At 37.2% G+C, this 25,611-nt stretch overlaps 1 protein-coding gene across 1 annotated transcript in view; it reads left to right on the top strand.

Moving 5' to 3' along the window:
- Positions 1 to 25,611, top strand: part of LOC114651938 (protocadherin Fat 4) — a 245,230-nt gene that overhangs the window by 136,262 nt on the left and 83,357 nt on the right. Inside the window, exons 2-6 of the mRNA XM_028802039.2 lie at positions 2,919 to 3,050; positions 8,530 to 8,791; positions 10,925 to 11,275; positions 22,337 to 23,259; positions 24,248 to 24,422. Of these exons, the coding sequence (XP_028657872.2) occupies positions 2,919 to 3,050; positions 8,530 to 8,791; positions 10,925 to 11,275; positions 22,337 to 23,259; positions 24,248 to 24,422 (1,843 nt within the window). The remainder of the gene's footprint in view (positions 1 to 2,918; positions 3,051 to 8,529; positions 8,792 to 10,924; positions 11,276 to 22,336; positions 23,260 to 24,247; positions 24,423 to 25,611) is intronic.

The raw sequence follows: 25,611 nt of genomic DNA on the forward strand, positions 1-25,611 counted from the left end.
GTGTAGGTAGAACCTCTACCTTTTTCCTAGGTGATACTGGGGGTCATCAAAGGTGTGTTCTTGCTCCTACTCTATTCAATGCTTGCATGGACTGGGTGTTGGGCAGGGTCGTGCAGCCCATTGGCAGTGAAAAAAGATTCACTGATCTTGACTTTATGGACAAAGCTGTGGCGGAGTCAGTGGAGGCTCTGATCGGGGCTCTCAAGAGACTGAACGAGGAGTCTTAGTGTCTGGGCTTGTGAATGCCCTGGGTTAAAACTAAGATCCAGGCCTTTAATATTCTCTTGGGCACAGCCATCAACACTGTGCCCTTTTCCAAAGGGAGTGTCGACCTTATCGAGAGGTTTACTTACCTTGGCAGTGAAATTCATCTCTCTGGTGACTCTTCCTATGAAGTCAGTAGACAGATTAGGAGAGCATGGGGGGTCATGAGGTCAGTGGAAAGGGGTGTGTGGCACTCCTGATATCTGTGCAAAAAAATGATGGTCCAAGTCTTTAAAGTCCTGGTGCTTCCTGCTTTGCTATATGACTGTGAGACATGGACGCTATGCAGTGACCTGAGATAGAGACTGGACTCCTTTGGTACTGGGTCTATTCAAAGAATCTTTGGATACCGCTGATTTGAATTATATGATATGTCAAACAAGAAGTTGCTCACGTAGTCCCTAATGGGGCACATTACTTGCATTGTGAAGGAGCGTTAGTTATAGCCCTATGGCCATGTGGCGTGATTCCCCAAGGATGATCTGGCTTGCCAAATTCCTCATTGTTGAGGATCCCAGCAGCTGAACCAGGCCAAGGGGACACCTACATAACACCCGGATGTAGCAGATAGATTGTCATTTCCAGAAGTTGGAACTGAACCACGTGTCTGCCTTGGGGGTTGCCAACCAGGATCCCAAGCTGTTTCGTTGTGTGGTGGGTGCAGCAATGCACTGTACCAGTGCATGCTCCTTCTCCTGACTTGACCTGACATTTTCTTTGGTTTGTAGGTGACTAACGTGTTTGTTCAGTAATTGAGTACTGATAGGCATTAACAAAGACTTAGGATGGTCTATGAATTTATGTATGCCAGGGTTCTGACAGTAGTGTTTTCTGACTTAGGTAACCTGGCCATTTTGGTGAGAGACTAATGATTTTAAAAGAATTTCAGAAATGCAGACAGGATATAAAGAGTTCCTGAGTCTGACATACGGTATAAATGCACACTGGATGTGTTAATTTATATAACAGTTGAAAGGCTGACAAATGTGAAAGGTTGCATGACTGACAAAGAGTTATCATGAGACACAAGGTAGGTGCTGAATGTGGTGCACAGCAAGGTGAACAGTTATGAGCTTATCAGGGTTCTTATGCCATGTTAATGTAGAAGATGGTGTCCTTCAGTGAGTTATTCTCAGATCAGTGAATTTAATCAGAGGCAGTGGCTATAGAGCAGTCCCATATTAAACACATAGTGTTCTGCTGTTTAATATGAAGAGCAGGCAGCCGAAAAGCTCCGTCTTATTTGTTACCTTTATTGTACTGCTTCTAAGAGTCTCTAGGGGAACTGTGTTCTGGTCCCTCCAAAATTTAATAGGATGTTTTTGAAGAATGGCCTGAATCCCAATTTTAACTAGTCCCCTGCCCGATTAAATAGTTCTAGATTCAGTGCTTATAGGCTAAAAACTCAGCTGACAAGTACAGTAAGGAAGTAGAAGGAAAAGATTAGAAGGTGAGCTGCACTATAAATGGTGTTTTGTAAAGCAGCCATACCACCTGCACTTAAAAACAGGTCAACCTCCTAAAGCTGAGCATGTCTGAGCCCCTCCAGTACTTGGATGAGAGACTGTCTAGGAAAAATCTTGTGTTGCTGCTGGAAGAGGTGTTGGTGAGTCCAGCAGAGGGCATTTATCCTCTTGTCTGTGTGGATCCCAATGCCCTAGTGCAGTGATAAGGAAACTGTGCTGTAAATATGGCACCATCCTTCAGATGAGACATAAAACTGAGGTCCTTAATCACTGTGGTTATTAAAGATCCCTGGGCATCTTTCGAAAAGAGTAGGGTTTGTTCAGATGTTCTGGCTAATTTTACACCAACAGCTTAGTCATTATGGTGACCCCTAAATCATCTCCTGTCTGTAAATGACTATCTCTCTCACTCCTTCACCACCTAATAACTAATGTGTGGTGAGTGTACTGGCACAATGAAGACTGCCATTGTATTATCCATGTGGGTACTACACATTGGTGGTGGTTGGATTCCCTTCTGTGTATGTATGGTTCTTTGGTGGACATTTAAGAAAATAAGTAATCCCAGCAATTACGTAAGGCAAAATCCTTGACTAAGTACTTCATGTGGATTAGCTTCAAAAAGCTTGACTTTTTGTTTGTATATCGCTTTTCTTTTGGTGTTAATCCTTTTAATCATACCTCTGCATAAACCTCTGATATAATTTAAGCCCTTACTTTTTCTTTGTTTGGAGGTGGTTTATACTTTTGGTTCATAATAGGATGGCACACAGATGTGATTTAAGTTCAGACTAGAATGTAAAAGATGAGGCCGTCATTCATGGATAACTCAAAAAATTCAAATGTTTTCAAAAACAAAGGTTAGCTCTTAGGAAGAGCACTGATATCAGATCTGTGGACACAATCCAGTGTAAACCAGAACTCCAGCACTAAAAATTACTAAGTATCTGCAGCCCATATGTTCTGGTTCCTCTGAGATTGATTTTTTTGTTGGCTGAAATTGAACTATAGTATGTTGGCTCAGTTATTTAATTAACAAATCCCACCTGGTGTTCTAAAAAATATTTCATAAAAATCCTTAAAGCATTTAAATATCACAGTTTAATTTGTATAGTGGTACAAATGTTTATGAATAAAGACAAAGCAAAAGTGTTTTACATTGTCTCTGCCTCTTTTTTGTTTTTACAGGTTGAAATAACTTTGCAGGATATCAATGACAATCCCCCAGTCTTCCCAAGTGATATGCTGGATCTTACGGTTGAGGAAAATATTGGTGATGGGTTTAAGATAATGCAGCTGACAGCTACAGATGCCGATGAGGTGAGTCTCTGGGTTGTGGGTAAAAATTTTTTTAATGGTCATAAAGGTGATTTATATATATATATATATCATGCCAACTTTGAGGGCATATCTTTAATACCACAGTAGCAAGGTAACCATTTATTTTCCTTTCTTGGATGGAAAATGCCTACTGCCATGATTTAAGATATGAAGAGGTAGGGAAAGTGACAGCGAAGGTGGTAGGGATGAAAACGGCGCCCATATGCATACGACGCACATCCGCTCTGCTGGCCGCTGCTGAGAGTTGATTCTACAATAAAATAAAAATAAAAAGAGGAATAACCTTGAAGGTCAATCATCACCCTGAAAACATAGTAAACATCACATAGTATATGGGTACCAAATTTCAGGTCAATTGGTCAAACAGTTTGCGAGCGACAGGTGATTTAAAATCCTGGACAGATAAACAAACAGTCACGGTAGCATATTATATATAAAGATTTATTTAAAATGGTGAGCAAGCATGCTTTTGAAACCTGTCAGAGTAAAATCAGTTCCTGAATGAGGAGGAATAATATGCATCTACTTTATTACTTGCATATCCAGTTCAAAGTTGTGATGGGCCAGTGCCCATCCAAGCAACACTATGGACCATGATGTTGTGTAAAATAACTAATAAGCTTTGCTCAGCACTTTAACTTATTATTGTAAGCCTTATAACCACCCTCAACTTTGTCTTCTTAATCATGTATTCTAATTTTCCATCATATGTGCAGTACAATTTCTTATATAGAACAATGCTGATTTTGTTACTTGTGAAATTGTGTTTGTTCCAGGAGCTCAAATTGGCCCTGAAGTGTTCTAGGTTTGCTTTAAGTAGTCGTGTGAATGTGCAACTTGAACATTCCAGTTTAGTGATGGATCTTAAAGTCCACAGCCCCTTATTCTAAGTATTAAAATGAGAACCACTTTTTTTATCAAGCATTCCCTCTTTTAAATGTTACAGCGTGCACATTTTGCTGGTTATCAACAAAAGAGAGACAGATATTATTAGATAACTAGGTTATTGTTAACATTAAGAAGTCAGAACATATCATTTCAGAGGAAAAATTCTGTTAAGGCTTCACCAGATCTTTCATGCCACTGCTGTACAGTTTTTCCCAAGCCAGTTATCATTTTAGTCAATATTGACTAAATGACATAATAAATTTGAATGTAATTAGCATGCTCGTCGGACATATGTGTGTTGTCTGCATAAATAACCCATGCATTTCTTTAATGATTTCATTCTGTGGCAGCTTGCATTTTTCATCTTAAGTTCTTATGTTTGAAACATACTAGATGGATTTTTTTCAGCCTTTTGTGTACTGACATACACACATTCTTAAACCTGCTTAATCCATTTCAAGGTTGGTGAGCGTCAGGGGCATATGCCAACAGTACTGAGCTCACGGTGGGGATTAGTTGTGTACAAACCTGAAAATTGCTTAAACCAATTCAGAGTCAGAGGTGCTGGAACCTTTCTAGGCAGCATCAAGCGTAACACAGGAACGAACCCTTGACAGGGCACCAGTCCATCTCAAGGAATTTATTACATGTAGCAGTATACATTAGATGGGCTAAGGTAGTGTTTCTTAAACTATGTTTGCACTTGGGTTGCGCTGAGTCTTGAATTACAGTACTACTGAATGTGAAAGGGTTGTGAACGGTTTGCAGAAAGCCTTGCCATGGGTCACCAGTTGCAAAGAGAATCCCCCAAAAAGGATGATGTTCAGGGGTGATTTTCCAAGGGGAAACATTGACGATCAGCAGCAGGTCCACAAATCTCCTGGATGTCACTCAAACACACAAAAGGGAAAATTGGGTATAGAAACCGCAGTCTAAGGCAAGAGCCAACTTCACCATTTGGAAACTCATTATGATATGTTTTGTTAGTCTGTTTCATTGTTAAGTGCATGCACAAAAAATTGAAAACTGAAATTGTGCACACTTTACTCTGCAAAGAAACATCTATCCATCCATTTTCCAACCCGCTGAATCCAAACACAGGGTCACGGGGGTCTGCTGGAGCCAATCCCAGCCAACACAGGGCACAAGGCAGAAACCAAATCCCGGGCAGGGTGCCAACTCACCGCAGTATAGAGTATTCAATATATAAATATATATTGTGAATATGCTGATTTTCTTTGAACTTTTGTTTTATTAGAGATCACTATGCTTAATTATTTAAATACTCAACCACTTAACTCACTATTAAGCTGATTAATGAGTTGCCATCAGAGTCGCTTGTTCTATTTTTACTTTTAAAGAAGAGCCAGTAGTTGTATTGAATTAAACACACCCACACAGCAAGCACACACTAGGGCCAATTTAGAATCGCCAATCCACCTAACCAGCATGTCTTTGGACTGTGGGAGGAAACCGGAGTGCCCGGAAGAAACCCACGCAGACACGGGGAGAACATGCAAACTCCACGCAGGGAGGACCCGGGAAGCGAACCCAGGTCTCCAGGTCTCCCAACTGCGAGGCAGCAGCGCTACACACTGTGAAACTGTGCCGCCTGCAAAGAAACATGTCAGGAAAGTATAGTGTTTGTTGATATTGCTCAAATTGAGTACTCTTTACAAATTTTTCCTATTTCAGAAATTGCCAGTTAAAAAGCATTGGTAAATTTTCAAAATCCACTTTATTCAAACAGAGAAGCTTTCTATGTGATCCCAATTGCTGATTAATCTACTCTTTCAAGTTTCCCTTGATAATTTCAACCTGTATATTTCCTCTTTTACACATCAGATAGCTACTACTGACCACAAAATAAGCCCCCAAAACAAGTTATTGAAATACTAGCAGTCTCCCACATGCGGTTAGGACCTTAACACCAGCTTCTTCAATATGCAATACTTTTTGACTCTCCACTGGGCACTTCTTGCAACTCATTTTTCTTTAAAAAATATGAGTTACAATCAGCCATTGACCATCCAGAACCAACAACTAACAATAGCACATCAGTTGATATAACGTTTACACCACTTGAGTTGGTCATATGGAGTTTGTGGAAGCTGTTTCAGACCCCCAAGTGTTTTTGGGCTTGGTTTTAACTGTGTGATATTGTTGGATTCTTTTAAAAATCATGCATGTTTTGTACTCTGCTAATAAACGTATTTACATTCTGTTTATCAGTGCCATTTTTTAAATGTGATTCATTTATGCAAAAATATTTCTAAATGTGATATGTCTGTCTTTAATGAATTTAAACAAAATTTTCCAAAAAATTCACTAAATCTGAATGCATCTGAATGTAACTTCATATGTACGTTTTCAAACTTATTTTATAATGTACTCCCAATAAATGTTCCTCCTTTACCCTAAGTTCACTCCCAGGCCGAATTACCTTCTTTATGAAGTGTACAGGGTGAGATCAGTTTTCTGTAGGTGCTCAGGTTTCCTTTTCACATTTCAAAGTTTGGGATTCTAAACTGGACATGTCACTGTGAGCACTAGACCGGCTTTTAGTCTTGAGCTCATGTTATTCTATTGCTGCAGGGTCCTACCACCCTGACTGGGTAAAAATGGGTATAGATAACAGATGGCTGGATTTTCTATTATACTGATAACTATGTAAGTCTGTTCAAAATAAAATAGAAACTGATCAATTGATTGCACTTCAGGAACCTAGTTCTTCTGAGATGTTATTTCAGGTGTTCCATTGTTAAAACAATGTGCATTAAAATGTAACAGCATGAACATTATTGTAGGAATTTAAAATTACCGATGGCAATTTTAGAAATATGTTCAACTACTGAAGCTTAACTTCCTGTAACACTTTAGAGGAACCATTATGTAATCTCTCTATTTCAAATTACTTCATGCTTTTCAGTGTTGATTTGAAGAATAATTTATCCACATCTGCTTAGCCGCACAGTAATATGTTGAATGCAAACAGGAAAGAGCAGTTTAAGAAGTCCAGAAAACTATACACCGTATTGTGTGGAGTACATAGCAGGGGAGATGTGTGAGAGTATTGTTACAGCTACTTACTCACTCTTCTAACACACGGTCCAAAATAAAATCTACTTGGTTAAATTAATCATGTGAGAACGTGGCAGTTGCACAAACATCACAGGGCCATATGCTGTGCAGGCAAATGAGTTCAACTTCTAACATTTATCTACTGCTTGGTGATGGGCAGCTGGAAAGAGAAGAGTGTGACGTCCCTTCATTTGGATTGTAGGTGATAATTAGTAGCAGGTGTCTCCTGGCTGTAATTGAAGAGTTTAATTTTTTACAAGCTTTAATTGTCATAGTTATTGGTATTGTGACAAGTAGATTTTATATGCCCTTTAAATTAGAAGCCAAACTGATTACGAGTTTTATATAACAGAATAAAGAGTTATTCTAGCTCTTACATTAATTAAATATTTTCATGTGACTTGTGTCATTATTATCGAACACATGCACAAATCAATGATGAATATTTTAAAACAGAACCTGGTTGGATTTTAAGTAGTCAAGTAAGATGAATGGCAGACTCACAAGTCTGGGGTTGACTGTAAATCCTGCTGTTTTCCATTTGTGTGCATCAATCACAGGATAGCATTAGATCACTGTTAGCTGTGGGGTTAAAAATTGCATACACTCTAATACCCAAAGTACATGGAGCTGGCATGAAATTTCATTTGGTTTTACCAGCACTTATTGAAGAGCTGTTATCGCAAGGTTCTGGCAGTGTGTTTGAGAAAGAAAAGTGACACGTCATCTTCTTAAGGGGCCCATTTCAGCTTTATTCAGTCCTGTTTAGTTACAATATAAACCTGAAAAATAAGAAAGAAAAGAGGAAAAAATGCTTGCTCTCAAACTGCCTTTCTGTCCAGAGTATGCATTCACCAGAGACTGGCATTAAATAAATCTAATCACTGGTATGAGAATAACTGTAGTACAATGCAAACTGTGAACTTGTTTACCCTAAAGTCCCAAGTTTCCAACCAATGTCATAAACAGTAACTTAGAATGAAGAATGAAACATGGATGCAGTCTGAGGCACTACTGGGGGAGCAATTGGAGCTGAGTAATTGCAGCTTTTGTTTTTTAATGTGATCACATTATGATTGTATAGGGGATTGTCTGTTCTTTCAAGAAGTACCGGTTGTAGTTAATTGGTATGCTTAAAGCTTAGCCTAAAAATACATTTTTATTTTAGATTAATTTTATCTACAATAATGCATATTGGTGTTTTTAACTTCTTAGACTTAAAAGAAGAAGCAGCTCTTAAATAGTGCTGTTACCTGCTTCTAATGGTGGCTAACTAAGTAAATGTTAATGTAATTTGTTAAATACAGTAAAATAAGTTCAGCTAAAGTCAGTTGACAATAGAGGAGAGAGGAAAAAAACTCTTCTAATATAGATTCTAGATCTTAACTATACTACCACTGGTTGTAGACTGCCTGTTTCATATTGGGCAAATGTCTCTTATATGAATGTGTTGAGGTATTATATAATAAGAACTGTTTTCTTCTTTCAGGGAGCTAATGCTCTTGTGACATATGCAATTATTAGTGGAGCAGATGACAGCTTCCGCATTGATCCGGAATCTGGAGACCTGATTGCCACTAAACGTTTGGACAGAGAACGTCGTTCAAAGTACTCATTGCTGGTGAGGGCTGATGATGGTCTACAGTCTTCAGATATGAGAATAAATATCACAGTTAGTGATGTTAATGATCACATTCCCAAATTCTCCAGAAATGTATACTCGTTTGACATACCAGAAGACACTACACCAGGTAAGATCTTTATACATTTGTGCTTGCTACACTAATGGTGAAAAATATCTTTGGAGGCAAAACCAAGTATGTTACTTTGTACAGAAATGTTACTGTTGTATATGAAATCAACTGTACAGGTTGTTCCAAAAAGTCTTAACAGTTTGCATATCCTTTTTGAATTTGTGTTGTGTGTACCTACATTAAATACATTATAAATTATATATATGTGATACTGTCGATTCAGTAAATACCAAAGGACGATCACGTCAGGTCCACACACATACACAACTGTATATTATAGCTGTGATAACCAGCTTTTGCCCCATTAGATTTTGTAAGACAATTGGCCTCCATTATAGTGCTGTCAGTCAATTGGGTGTATCAAAAGTACTGTGTAACTAATTAAGTGCTTTTCTATGTACAATATTTGTAACTTTTTGTAACCTAGGGAAAATATAAATTGCAGGCAGTGTGATGCAGTGGTTAAGGGCTTTGGACTTCAAACCTCGAGGTTGTGGGTTCAAATCCTGCTACTGACCCTGCATGACCATGAGCAAGTTTGTTTATCTGCCTATTCACCACTTAGCAAAACAAAAGAAATGTAACCAATTGTTTCACAGATGTAAGTCACCTTGGATGAAGGCACCAGTCAAATAATAATAATAGTATTAGGCTGCTAATTCTTGAACATGTTTTATCCATGGGTGGAAAACTGTGAATGTCTTTTCTTGGTGCGCAGAGCAATTTTGAATTGCTATGCAGCTGTTATCTGGCAGCTGACACCCCCTCCTGCACAACAGTCTGGAAGGACTGTGCCACTGTTATCACTCCTTTCACCCTTGGGTAATGTTCCCAAACCTCCATGGGGCAACAGGCTGCCCTCCTCCCACCCCTCTTGCTCCTCATTTGTTTGAGACTACTTTGCAGCACTCGATGATAATAATACTAATACATTATATTTATATACCACTTTTCCCATTCCCAAAATGCTTATGATAATACACGGCATGGCGCTCACTTGTTGTTCTTATAAAAGTGCTTTGTGTCACTCAATGCTTCATACAAGGAGGTTGATGGAGATGAACATCCATCCATCCATCCATTATCCAACCCGCTGAATCCGAACACAGGGTCACGGGGGTCTGCTGGAGCCAATCCCAGCCAACACAGGGCACAAGGCAGGGAACCAATCCCGGGCAGGGTGCCAACCCACCGCAGGGAGATGAACAGATAACCAAAATAAGAGGCAGTATACATCTAAGAGTGACCGTAGTCAACAGCAAAAAACAGCGTTAGCTAAACATTCATGTTTTTCCTTGAGGTTTGTTGAATTTTCTCTTTACATTTCACACCTCACTCTACTCCACGCAGCTCTTTTTTCCTCTCCAGAACCTCACCCCATCTTCAGTTGTCCGTCCACTCTACTGATTAGTGGTGCCATTTGTGTGGTGTGTCCTTAATTTGCATAATACACAGTTTATGTAAGTCAGCATACAATAATAATTATCGACATAAAAAAGAAAACACGTCAGTAATTTTCTTTTTTTTTCTATAACAACACCAAATTTCAGTTAAATCCATCAAGGCATTTTTGAGATTTTAGGGTATTCAGTTTTTCTGTTTGGTATTGCAAAACTCACTTAACATTTGAAGGTTTTAAAGGTTTTTTTTTGGTGAAGACTAGATATATTGAAGACTTGTTTGTACTTCCATGTTTATCTGGTTTTTTTTTTTCTGGAGCTGGGGAATGCAGGTAATTGCCTGTATACCAGTAATATAAAACCTATTTATGCCTCTCACTATGGTGGTGCAGTGCATTTTGTAAAAAAAATCATTACATGTTACATATTTTCCACAAGAAGACACAACAAAACATACCGTCTTCCACATTACTGTGTTTCCAAAATATGGAAAGCCATTTGACCTCCCCAAGATGAGTGAACACCAACTTGCTATGACTTATTATTTCATTCTCATGTGCTTTTGAATTTGGTTGTTTGGCTCTCTTTCAACTGTAAGGTGCTTCTTCGTTTTAATAGCAAAAATGTTCTGCTAATTCAGTTCCTCCTACTTCAGTGATATAATTAATTTTTTTAGTCATGTATACATTTATATTTCAAGATGCAATTTGTTTGATTTCTGTGCTTCTAGGATCTATTGTGGCAGCCATTCTGGCAAGTGATGCAGATTCTGGTGTCAATGGTGAGATCACATACTCTGTGGTGGAGGATGATCAAGATGGAGTGTTCTTCTTAAACCCAGTGACAGGAGTCTTTAATGTGACTCAGCCTTTAGACTACGAAATCCAACAGTACTTCATTCTTACCGTTCAGGCTGAGGATGATGGCAAGCAGTTCAGTACTGTGAGAGTTTATTTCAATATCCTTGATGTCAATGACAATCCTCCAGTCTTCAGCTCTGCGGCATACAGTGTTTCTATTATGGAAAATCTGCCTCCTGGATCCACAGTTCTCACCATAAAAGCCACTGATGCAGATGATGGTATGTAAAACTTTATTGGAGTTTGCAGATTTGATGGGGAAATTCATTCAGTATACTGTATAATGTAAGCTAATACTGTCCTTACTGGAGTGTGCTGTTTAAAACTTTTGAATCTCAGTCATATTCTTTTCTCATGAAAATTACTGAGCTCATAAAATTAATCAAGACTGTGTACTTGTCAGTCTGATTTTCATTCAAAATAGCCAGAATAATTAGTAATATTTGTAGTAATGGTTTTCCAGTTTAACATCGACATTAGTTAACTAAAATGACATATAAATCAATAGTTCCATTTCAAATTCTTTCAGACAATAATCATTTCAAAACATCGGCATCATGTAAATAATGGATTGTGCCATCTGTTTTTTTTCTGCTTGTAAGATAAAACTTTGAACATATTGCACACATTTAGCCAGTTACAGTGTGTTCTTTTTCAAAGTTTAACTTTCTCTCCAAATTAAACAGACCTTTTTCATTTCTTTTTAGTTGGCATTTATACATTTTCATATAGAGTAACAGTGGGCTGTGTTTCATTACAGCCATTCCAGCTTTTCACTGCTTTCAAATCATCTGTTCTAGTATAGTTTTATGTTTATAGCTGCACTGCTCACCTTACAATGAATGTGATTGCATTTATTTACATGGATTTTTATGTGATTGGATTTTGTAGCTCATGAGAGGGAAAATACTACTATTGAGATTCTCCATTTTCTTTCCATTGCTGTTTATCACCAGGAGTGTAATGCTTTTGGTAGTCAGGTATAATAATGCATCAACTATATCCTGAATATTAGCAGGAACCTTAATGGACTAATATAACTAAGTGCTTGTATGTATTAATATATCACCCTGTGATTAGCTGGTGCACTGTTCAGATTTTGTCACTACCGTGTGTCTGATAGTTGTTTGGTTGAGCAGGTTAAAAAATGGATGGATGAATTAATATATTAAAACATTTGGTACATTTCTATTGTGTCTCCATGTTTAGGAAACACATGTCTAGACTGATGGATGGATAAACATTGTGAATTTTAATTTAATTAAAGAAGGTCTCAAAATTCTTTAAGGTCTCAATAATAAATTTAGAAGGAAACCATTCAAGCTGTTTTTTAAAACAGAGGTTGTCAATCATTTTTAAATGGTGGGCCAAAAGAAGACTGAGAAAATCTTGACAGACTTGGAAGGTGGAAAATACTAAGGTTTTTACTCTGTATTATAATTTGTCCAGCCAGTGACTGAAGTGGAAACACATAAGTGAGGGTGCTGTTGTTTTAAGTCTGATATTTTAATAGAGCAGGGATTCTGTTATCCAGATTTACTAGAGGCATTGGTCTCCCTTTGACTTTCAGGAGTCCAAATTTAGGTATTTTGATTCTATAGAATGGTTCTGAGAACCTTTTTGTGTTAGGAAGATCCAAGTTTCCTTGCTAGTTTATGTGTACACTTGATACATAGAACAAAACGTGATGTTGTTCTTCATTAGAAATGTTATATAAAAAGTGTTCACGTTGGCTAAAAAAACTTACACTGAGAATTCAATGAATTTTGCAGACCAGTACTGATCCCTGTACCAGTGGTTGGGAAACACTGCCTTAAGGCACTTTTTTCCAAAAAATGATCAGTACATTTCCCCAGGTTTGCATTATTGCTGGGAATAAAAATGGATGTAAAGGTTTGAATACATTCTGAAATTTACATCATTTGTTTACCTTCTGCATTCAGATAAATGCCGTGGGGGCAACATAACATAACATTGCTAGTTAATGTGATATTCTAGAATATGATGCCGAAGCTGAGAAGGTGATCACAAGAGAAAATATTCAAACTGGATCTGCACTGTGAATGAAAACAATATGTAGCCATCATACTGCTCATTTTTCTATCATTGTTCTTTATTTTTTTATCATGGCGTATCCAAATGTTTATTCTTAATAGACAATGTTTTTTTAGCTCTGTATAGGTAGAGTTAATGAATAACATAAATCCTTCTGTCCAATTTATGAATCTTTTCAGTACAGACCTGTGAGGAACCAGAAATTCCAGATTTGATCCAAGAAAATAATCCTAAATGGAAGACCATCGCATTGTAGGGCAAATATTTTCAAGTTTTGCTCGAGTACAGCAGTGCGTTTTGCATTTAGGCCCGAATGTTCAACAGATGCATAGGGTCACTGATAGTATTTATTAGTTTGTTTGTGTTGTATATTCAAACAACATGTTTAATTTTGCGGCATGCTTGAATAATGTGTAGTTAATTTACGACACATGCTGTGACGACCATCTGATGCATGTCTTATGATGCTACTGGTAAACAAATTTAGTGGAGACTGCTGTGAATTGTTTAGGCCCAGTAGACCATTAACCTCATCTGTTCTCTCTCATTCCCAGTCCAGACTAACATCTTAAGGAATGCAAAACATGGGGACGGTGCATGCAGTTTATTGTTGCTTATCATTGAGTCTCCGTAGGAAACAATGCCTTCACTGATATCCCCCTTTGTCTATGGCTAGGACTGCAAGTTATCACTTCCAGTAATTTCAGGACAGTGCTGAAGTTGTTGTTTTCATGGAGGCAAAGTTATTGTTATAGCTTCCTGCTTTTTGACTTTTGAAAATAAGGAATTGTTTTTTTATTAACCCTGGGGTGACAAGCAGGAAGCCTTCTAAGCAAATTCATCAGAAGAAGGTACCAAACAAATGGCTAATGGCCATTTTAACTGCAGTATTAAAGTATGAAGAGACATTAAAAAGTAACCTTATTCTTCTTAGAATTACGGAAGACTTTCCATAAAAACATGTGATATGACAACGCAAATAACATATTATTGCATAAGTGGTTTAGGAAAATGGATGGATGGATTATTTAATATCTCATCTTTATATACTTATTAAAAAATCAAGATTTGTATACATGTAATGTTTATGTTACTGATTGTAATATCACAGTGGGTATTTTTACCTTGTCAATGATTCTTTAGTGAGAAGTCAAGCAAAATGACACGTTTTATTGGCTAACTGAATAGATTACAATATGCAAGTTTTCGAGGCAGCTTAGGACCCTTCTTCAGGCAACTTGTAATTATTTTATATATTTATATTATACCTCACAAAATATTCTGAAATTGAGCTAAATAATAAACTGTATAAATAATAATCTATTAACATAAAATAAATGTTCTTGGGATTTAGGAGTGTACCCAGGGAATACTTTGCATAGGAACAGGGAGAACATGCAGACTCCACACATACAGTTATTAAGGATATGATTTGTGAGAATAAAAAAGCGCTTTTTTGCTGCCACATTGCAAATAAATGTGCATAATGGCAATTCTAAGTTATTTCAATTTCAATGTGGAAGTGTGCATTAGTGAGGCCTGTGATGAAGCAGCCACCTCATGCAGGGTTGGTTCCAGCCTTGTGTTTGATATCCTGGAATGAGCTCTGCCTCCTGGTGACCATGAAATGGACTAAGAAGGTTTAGGAATTTTATGACATAATATTTTATTCATGTTTTTTATTATTTTAGTAGTCTTATAGCGGGCGGCACGGTGGCGCATTGGTAGCGCTGCTGCCTCACAGTTAGGAGACCCGGGTTCACTTCCCGGGTCCACCCTGTGTGGAGTTTGAATGTTCTCCCCGTGTCTGCATGGGTTTCCTCTGGGCGCTCCAGTTTCCTCCCACAGTCCAAAGACATGCAGGTTAGGTGGACTGGCAATTCTAAATTGGCCCTAGTGTGTGCTTTGTGTGTGTCCTGTGGTGGGTTGGCACCCTGCCCGGGATTGTTTCCTGCCTTGTGCGCTGGGATTGGCTCCAGCAGACCCCCGTGACCCTGTGTTCGGATTCAGCGGGTTAGGAAATGGATGAATGGATAATCTTATAGCAGTAATGCTTTATTTCTAGGGGCTGCCCTCAGAACATAAATGGTCAAAAATGGCATAAAAAACACTTTTTATTCTAAGAAGTGAAAAGGGAGAAAAATTAAAATTAAATAAAATATAAAAAACAGAGATACAGAGTCAAGGAAAAAAGCAAAGAATTGCTATGAAATAGTTGTGTGCAAGGTGTAACATGTACACCAAGCCTACCTGGAAAGGGGTCTCTCTCTAAATTGCCTTTTCCAAGATTTCTCCCATTTTTTTCCCTACAAGGTTTTTTCTTTCTTAGTGATTCAAAGCTTGGGGGTTTTCAAAAACAGGGCCTGTTCATTGAGGCATTCCTTGTGTGATTTTTGGCTATTTAAGAAGTATGTAAATTATTATGTATTGTGCGTAGAGATGAAGTGTCCCACCACAACATTTGACACTGCAGTGTATAGGCCAGCTTGCTTTTAGAACATAAGGAATTTGACAAACAAGAGGAGGCCATTCAACATCAACAACAACAACATTTATTTACATAGCACATTTTCATACATATGGTGTGTCTCAAAGTAGATGAAGAAACTTTTATATGAAAAAAATAAGATTAGGCAATACTAAGTAACAAAGAGTAAAGTAAGGTCAAATAGCCTAGAGGACAGAAAAAAACATGGGATAGAGAAAAGAAAAAAACAAAATTTGCAGTAGTTCCAAGGCCAAGAGACTACCCAGTCCATCAAGCTTGTCTGTTTGGCTAACAGCTAAACTGTCTCAGTATCTATTCCAAATTGTTCTCAATGGTTGTCATGGTTTCTCCTACAACTACATGACTTGGTAGTTTGTTCCAGATTCCCACAACTCTTTGCATAAAGAAGTGCTTCCTGTCTTTAGTCTTAAATGCACTTCCCCTTAACATCCTCTGGTGTCCTTTAGTATATTATCCACCCTTAATTTGAAAGGATTCTGCTGAATCTACTTTATCATTGCCAATGAGGATTGTAATGAGGAATGTAGCCTCCTCTCCCTGAGACTAAACAGGTTTAATTCTCTTAGTCTGTCAAAGTATGACAGTCTTTGGATGCACTTGGTTGCTCTCCTCTGCATATCTTCAAATGCTGTTATGTTTTTTTTATAGCATGATGACCAAAACTGCACAACATACACCAGATGTGGTCTCACCAGTACATTATATAGTCTGAGCGTAACATTCATTGACTTATACTCAAAGGTTTTTACGATATAACCTAACATTTTATTTGCCTTTTTGATTGCCTCTGCACATTGCCTTGTTGATGAGCATGTTGTGTCAATATCAATATATTTGATGTTCCTGTTACCCATATGTAACATTTTGCACTTTTCGAAATTGTTCGTCCACTTCTAAAGCATGTGCAGGTCTTTTTGAATTATTTTTGCTGTCCATGCAGTGTCTACCATTGTTTGCTCTAATTCAATTCCATTTATGCAAATTATACAAGTTAACTGGCTATACCAGAATCAGTGACAGTAATATACAGTACAATTAGATAAAGGAATGGTCTATGGACAGGCCCCAGAGGGACTCCTCTGATGACCTCACTCCACATGGAGTATTCTCCTCTTATCTGCACTCTTTGTCTCCTGTCAGGGTAACCAAACTACCAACCGCATACATAGTGAAAATTTGAGCTCTGACACCTGAATTATCATTTTTAATTAACTTGTTCAGCATTTTATCTTAAACGTACCATATATTAAATTGAATTTGGCAGACTTACTTTATTTTATTTATAAATGATATAGGTTACCACTGTGACCTGTGGCTAGAATAAGATCACCATACTTCTTGCACGCCTTACAAGGAAACTAAGGAAGGTTGGCAGTAGGAAGGGCAAGCACCCATAAACATTTCTGCTCTAATAACCCCTGAAATTTGGGAGACATCCTGTCAAGGTGGTTGAACCGGAGAAATGGGTGTTATTCTGAGAATGATAAATGGCAATGGAGCAATGCAGTGCTACAGCCTCATGGAAACCTCAAATGGTATGCTTTCTGTGTCAAGATTACATGTTCCATCATTATCTGAGTTTTCTCCAGACTCCAAAGGTTTGTTTGTAGGTTGATTGACAATAACAAATTGACTCCCATCCCATCTCATACCCACTGTGATAGACTTAACTTGTCTGCAACCTTGTACTAGACAGGCCGCTTCAGATGAAGATGGATGAATGTATGCTATAATTTAAAGTACTTCTTTTGGGTTTACCTCAGGCTAAAAATTCTAAAGTCCTTCAGATTTCTCTTGCAAATTACCATCTTACGAATATTTCCTGGACAGATTTGACAGCTCTTCTCTGGACTTTTGTTCTGTGCTAGTGCTGTCTTTTTTTCCTCCAAATATTCAAATGACATTTATCACAGATGCACACTCACTCATACCAAAACCATTTAGACTCACTAATTTGAACCTAAATTGCAAACCTTTGGTTTGTGGGAGGGAACCAGATGATGGAAACCTAGATGAAAAGGATTAGCACCCAGTACTCTAGAGCAGTGAGACAGATCAAAATCATGTCACCCATTTGACATCCCTAAAATTGTCAATATCCTAAAACAAAGTTTTGTTCATTTATGTGCTGAGATCAATATTGTGCTAGTCTACATCCAGAAACTATTGACACTGTCACTGTTGACTACATATTGTCAATGCAGCACCTTGCAAGTATTAATTTCCAGATATCTTTCCTCAAGCAATTTCAACTTACTTCATTTTTGTAGAAAATGTACTAAAGTTATTAGATTAAAACTGCAGTTACCATATCAGCCGTACAATCTTTATTCAAAAATGATTGTCATTTTGATGATCTTTTATGTGAAATAAGGTTTAGGAAAATGCTGTTTCTTTAAAACACATTTAATTCTTCTAATTCTTTTTAAAGCAGCTATGATGGGCACCTCTGTGGGCTTTACCTTCTAAGAACAGAAGAACCAAATCTGTTTTTTATTAAAAATATAAAATTTATTGGACACAATGAAGGAATAAATAGTAATGTACAGCATAAAGTAAAATGTAAAGTAAAAAAATCCTTCACTGCCTCATGTTTTAAAAAATTAATGCAACAAACAACAACAAATTATCTCCTTCTCACTTCTAGTTTATATGCTTCTGGCCCCATGTCCTCCCTTCCAGAAAGATGCCTTGTCTAACTGACCCTCCAACTCAAGGTTCAAAGTTACACTGGCATAGAGGTGACTTTAAACTCCATCTTGAAACCACACCTAGTGTCTGTAACCACCCCCCACCCCCAAGAAAGTCATGTGAAGTGATTCAAGAGCTTCCTCTGGTGGCCCCATATCCTTCAGCACCCCTTAGTCCTTCTTTAAGAATAAGTGCCTAAACACTAGACATTTTTATTCAACATTTATTTTTGGGTCAGGTAACTCTCTTAGCTGTCTGACATGCCCATATTTCTGTTCCACTCTGTGTTCCCATAGAGTATGATGGACTAATAAAGTATGCCAACATCCCCATACTATTATCAAGGGTCCTGCTGATAAGATTGATCATACTGGGTCCATCTCCTGTTACTTTCTTGTTTCCTACTCATCTTTACCCTTCTTTCCTTGACAGCACAATGCTGGGCTTGAAACCCTGGGATTACACAGTCTTAATTTTCCTTTTTATTTTATTTTCAGTAGGCAATTATAAAATATTACTAGCAGAATGTTTTATAGAAAATACTTGCATTTTGTAGAATGTTTTGTTTTAGTCTATTTTAGAATAGTAAAGCAATTTTGTAGAGAACAGGCCATTTAGCCCATGTAGCTTGCTAGTGGTGTTCCCAAAATATCATGCTGAGTTTTGAATGTTCCTAATTTTATCCTTTTTAATATATTACTTGGAAACTTATTTCATTCATCTATTGGTTCTCTGCATGAAGGAAAATTTTCTAGCATTATTCAAAATTTGCCTTCAAACCTCCCAGCAGCACTGGAGAAAGTTAAGAAGAGAGCAACTAGGCTAAATCCAGAAACTATGTCTTTTTTTTTAATATTGAGACCACAACCATATACTGTACAGAGGTCCATGTGAGGCCACACCAGTGCGTTATATTGCTTAAGCATGACCTCCCGTGACTTGTAATCTTCACATCATGATATATACATTAACTTAATATCCTATTAGCCTTCTTGATCGTTTCATAGTATGGATGTAGATAGTGAGGAGCCCAAAATGACTCCTGTCCTAGGGTTTTTTTTTCTATGGTGTACTTTCAAGTTTCAAACCTTATGTCATGTGTTCAAATCTAACGTTTTTATTTCCAATGTGTAATCCTTAACATTTGCTTAACATTGAATTTAATTTGCTACAAATCCGCTCAAGCTTGTTTTCTGTCCAGATCCCTCCGTAATGATTTAGTTGATTGTACATTATCAGTTGATCAACCTAGTTTAGTGTCATATGCAGACTTGCAGTTTTTATTCTTATAATTTTCATGGGCTGAATGATCTTCTTTTTTGCTATTATAATAATTTCCATTGGTCTTAGCATTGAATGAGAAAACAGCACAAAAGTAAAAAAAATGTAACATATACGTTATATATAGATGAATTTAGGAAACAATGAATAAATGTGACAAGCTGGGGAAGATCTTTCTGTGAAAACCAACATATTTTAAATAACTGGGAAAGGATGAACTTGGAATTGTTGCTTTTTGACTATTTTATTTTGTGCAGAAAGCAGATTAAAGTGCTAGGAATTTCAATAAAATAAACTAACATTAATTGAAGAATCACCTAAGTTAAATATTTGACTTATGTTTTTGTAATTTTTTTCAGGGTAATCCAAAAACACAAAATTATTCACCAAGTGTGTTTAACTTTAGCTGTCTACTGTATTTAACAGCAACTTAAGCCACTAAACAGAACGTAATGGCTGAGAGTTGCCTATGTTTGGCTGTAGAAGGTTATGAAATGCTGCAGCTTTCTGTTTCATATCACACTAATGTTTGTGGTCAAGCATGAATGAATTTGTTAAAGCTGAAATCTAAAGTAACTTGGTAAAAGATTTATTCACAGAAAAAAAGAAATATTCCTGACTGGCAATAACAAAAAATGTAAAAATATTTGTATTAACAGAAGTTGTTCAGAACTATCAAATTGAACAAATAATTATGGTTCCTGGATGCCAGAAAAAAATCATTGGCTGCCTGAAAAAAAATCTACCTTGAAAAATATTTGATTATCTTTAGTGCAGATTCTTTGCCTGAAGATTTTTAAAACACAATGTTTTGTTGAAAAGCTAATGTTTGATAGTTAAAGCTATATATTTTAAATTCATGTTTCAGGGTTTTCCCAAGTTTCTTCAGTTTTTTTTTGTATCCTACAAACACGCATGATAAGGTAACTTTTTGTCACCTGAGTTGGAACTCCATTAATCACTGATAGCATAAGAGTGGTGGCATGGTGGTACAGTGAATGATATGTTTAGTAATTGCACACATTACCTGAAAAGTCCTTAAAGCAGTGAAATGCAAAAGGCATTGGGTTACTGCCTTTTACTAAGATGGATCCACTGTGTTAGATTAACAATACACATAGGTCATACAATTAGATATTATTATATTATTATTATTATGTTATTATTATTATAATTAATTGTTCTGCAAAATCTGAACAGTTGTTTTCTAGGTGGCATTAAATGCAACCCTGCTCAGGATAAATGGGTATGTAAAATGGATGGATGGATGGATGTATGTACAATATACTGTATATGTGTTTGCGTTTCTCACATACAGTATTGCGTCTCCTAATTGTGCATAGCATTGTACATTGTGTTCTTAAGATGTTCCATGTAAGGAAGACAGTAGTTCAGAGAGTGGTGATATGTTCCATGTTGACTAGCACATGCAAATCCCTATAAAGAAAAAAAACAGAGTAGCCATTATTTATTATATTTGCTGCACATTACAGATGGTTCCAACACTATGTAGTTTCACATAATTGGGATCAGTTTCTGGCCCAGTCATTGTCTTTGTTGGGTTTGCAAACTCTCTCTTTGCAAGCAGGGGCCTTTTTAGAGTACTTAGGTTTCCTCTGACATTGACAAGATTTATTTGTAGAACTGAGTTTTGACTATGAAGGTATTAAATGTGTGTGTGTGTGAGCATGCCCCATGATAAACTGATATCCTATTCTCTTCTCTTTTGGCATCACTTGTGGTGAAGTTCATGACACCCATATAAAAGCAGGCCTATAAGCACAGCAAAAAAAGTCAAGCATAATTCATCAAACATTGTGCTTCTTGTTGTCTATTTCTGCTCCTTTTGACTGTTCTTTTGCACATTTTTTGCAATTTTTGAGTTTATTTTGATTTGTACTTTTAAAAGTTAGTTAAACTAGTGCCTTGAGCATGGGAAAGGCGCTATATAAATAAAATGTATTATTATTATTAAGCAGGTACTCGTACAAAATGAATAGGGTCAAAAGAGTAAAGCGAGATCAAAGTAGAGCCTTCATTTTTACTTCCTTTTGGGCTGTGAAGACCTCTGCATGCACAGGTACAAGGCCTGCTATGAATTTTAACATTATATTAGTTCTTTCTCATTGTCTTTGTAAGGTTTCAGGCTACTCAATGACATTATTTTATGACTTTTAAATATTTGTTTTATTTTACATTCAGTTTAGTCTACAGGACTCTTACACTGCAAATTGTAAATACTAAGAATGCAATTATGATTATGAAATATAAGTGCATAATATAAAAGTGAATATGATCTTTTGGAGAAAAGGTGCTTTCATTTTAATGATAATTCATGCTTCCATATTACAACACCGGAAAAAATTAAGTAACTGGTACATCTTTTCAATTAAGAAACATTTCAATGAATAGCAATTAACTGAAATTTGTAACTAAAATGTTACAGATGAACATTAAAGTTTCCCTACTCATGAATCAACTGTTTTGTCTTTTTTGTAACACATACATAAGACATTCCTTGTCTAAGACACCATTAACCGTTTTGCCACATACTGTACAGCTGAGTAATAGCTTAGTGCTAGCTTAGTAGACATGTAAAGTAACAGGCCATTTTTTCCAGAGCAGTTGTTGTAAATTAGTCTGTAGCTATTGGCTAATGTGTGAATATTTTTTTCACCATTACATATATTAGTGTACAATATATTCTCAAATGTTTCATTAATTTACTGCAACCTTTCTTTTTTAGGTCCGAACTCTCAGATGTCATTCAGCATTACTTCAGGAGATCCACTTGCTCAATTTGACATTGACAACAATGGAGTTTTGAAGACCAAGCAGAATCTGGACCGGGAATCACAGTCGTATTATAACCTTATGGTAACAGTTCATGACATGGCTCTTCACCCAACAGTAAGATTTACTAGCTCTGCACAAGTGTCCATTATTTTATTGGATGTTAATGACTGCCCACCAAGCTTCACTTCACAGAAGATCACCTACATACAAGAGAATACGCCTGTGGATACAGAGGTCTTTACAGCCCAAGCCTTCGACTCTGACAGTGGTCCAAACAGCTATATTGAATACTCTCTGCCCAGCTTTTTAGGAAGCAGGTTTAGCATTGGACCAATTAATGGGAAAGTTAAACTCACAGGAGAACTTGACAGAGAACAGTTTTCAAACTATACAGTAACTATCATTGCAAAAGATAAGGGCGATCCACCCCTTTCCTCATCTATGGATGTTACCATAATTGTTTTGGATGTCAATGACAACAGCCCTGTTTTTACACAGGGAATGTACAAGGTTGAAATTAGCGAGAGCACCCTGAGTGGCACAGACCTTGTTCAGGTAATCGCAACTGATGCTGATGAAGGAGTCAATGGGCAAGTGCGATTTTCCATCAATGGGGGGAACAATAATGGAGATTTCAGGATAGACACTGTTACTGGGGTCATTTCTGTTGCAAAGTCACTGGATCGAGAGAAACAACCTTCATATTCATTGCTGGTTCAAGCAACTGACCGTGGAAGTAATCCCAGGACAGACACCACCATTGTGGACATAGTTTTGCTGGATGAGAATGATTATGTGCCTGTGTTTGAACAGCCTTTCTACACAGTGAATGTGAAGGAAAATTTAAAAAATCTTCCTCTAAGTGTTTTACAGGTAACTAATACATTTATACAATGCATAAATTAAATTCTGTTTAAGGACTCATTTCCATGTTACTGGATAAAAGTATATGACTTACATATAGTGCACCATTAAAGAGCACAGCAAATCTACAATGTGCATTTTAAGCATGTTCCTCTTTAGCCATTAATCAGATTTAAACTGAAGAATGGCTGCACTCAAAAAGATCTTAAATAACACGGCTATACCAAATGATGTAAATGGACCAGTAACATTGAGAGTGATAATAAATAATGAAATAACAGCATTTTTTCATTTTTTATATATGTGCACAAATGAACCCCAAGTTCAACAAAGATATTTAATGCCAACTGCACCACTGTGAACATAGTACCTCTTACATTATGACAAACAGGTCTTGTTAGATTGTAATTAACAAGGAAATTATAGTAAGAAAGTTGGTGCATATCAAGCCACAACAACACTAAGTAGTTATAATCACTTTACACAGCTGCTGCTTATAGCATTTGGCTTTCAATCCAAAAAACCTAAAAAATTAGTCAGCCTAAATCTACAAAGCCATTTCATTAATAGCTGAAAAAAATTTCCTTTCTGACAAGTGTGGATAAAAAATTACTACTGTTACCTGCTTTGCCTATAAAAACAAGGCCCAGCTGGCAATCTGGGATTTTGGCCGATCATTTTGCACATGCCACCCAAGAGTACTTCCGTTTATCAATATGACATCCTACTTATGTAGCAGAGCTCAGCAGTGCTTTGAATGTGCTGTGTAATGAGCACTGTGAGAGAGAACATTTGTCACTGCCTTTTTCCTTTACAAAGAAATTTGACTTCCTTGCCATATACTCCAAGGAAAAATTGCACTTAGTTTATTTAATGCTGTGTTTAGCATTTAACTCAAATGAAATAAATCTGTTCTTTAATGGTTCTGGAAGATTTAATTTATATCCGTTACCATTTTAAAGGATTACAGCTGTTTTATTTTCACCTTTATCCCTAGGTACATGCAAATGATGAAGATCTTGCTCAGAATAGCCAGCTAAGCTACAGCCTTGTAAGTGGAAATGAAGATGGTGACTTCAGCTTGTCACCAGGAGGACAACTCAGTCTGATCAAGAGTCTTGATCGTGAGGCCAAGGAAAAATACATTCTAATTGTTACAAGCACGGATTCAGGCAAGACTATTTCCTTCATATTTCATATGTTGTTGTGTTTAAAAAGATTTTGATTATTAAATTGTATTTCTCATCTTGCATATATATGAAGGTTCTTCAAGAAGTTTCCAGACTTTTATGCTTCTAAGCCATGTTTGTGAGTTAGCTGGCCTTTAGTCTGGTGGTTTAGTACTAAGTGGCTGTTGACTTGCTGTAAGTGTCAGGTTGCTATTGAGTTATGGACATGGCTATGCATTTATCAATTTGCTCCAGGTTGTGTTAAATGAGCTGAAATGTACTCCTTAATATGGGACCAATGCTTTACTTTTCCAGACCACATACATGTGGATGAAGCTAATCAGAAAAGACTGGACAAGTATGATAGATGCAGGGCACTGGGGATAGCCGTTGGTATCAACCACTAATAAGAAGCGGAAACAAGGTAGAGCTAATGTTCTCACCAATACAACAGCAGTAATGGAGGAAGCCACATTTTCATTTGGAAGTGTTGTTCATTTGTGGATGATGCTAAAGCGAATAATTGGATTCTCACTTAACCAAAACAAAAAAAAACTTTTTTGGATAGGCATTCAGAACTTTGCCAATTACTGGTATAAGTGTATTATTGAGAAGCAGGGAGACTGTACTGACAATTACTGAATCTGAAATATCTACATCTTAAATTTTTGCAGAACCCCTTTGTATAATATATATATATCTATACAGACACCTCTGTAACAGAAGGACCAGGGGAGAGAACAGTCACAGGGCATTACCTCCTCCCCTGGAATACTAGATGGCAGACCCCCTGGGTTGCAGCAGTGCCACGGATTCCCTCAGGACTTCATGGGAGATGGAGTCCTGCTACTCAGCCCTGAAGGGTTTGATGGGTGGCACCAGGGGTTGCTGCAGGAGCTGCGGAGCCCTACTTCGTTGGGCTTCTGCCTTACTGGAAAGTGCTTCCAGACCATGCAAATGGGCCATTCCTGGCAGCCATATTGGGGAGGGAGAAGACAAATCTTGCTGGAGGAGGGAGGAGGCAGAAGGGGAGTGAAGGAAAGAAAAGAAGACAGAGTGCTGTGTGCTTTCCTTATTCTGCTTGTAACTGTGGTTGAATTGTGGGAATGTTGCTGAACTTGTGTCTATGTCTGTCTGTGTTAGGTTTAGGGAGCTGGACCGCCTCCGTCAGGCCATATATTAATTAATTTAT

Source organism: Erpetoichthys calabaricus, chromosome 5 (assembly GCF_900747795.2).
Source record: "Erpetoichthys calabaricus chromosome 5, fErpCal1.3, whole genome shotgun sequence".
Classification (NCBI taxonomy): domain Eukaryota; kingdom Metazoa; phylum Chordata; class Cladistia; order Polypteriformes; family Polypteridae; genus Erpetoichthys; species Erpetoichthys calabaricus.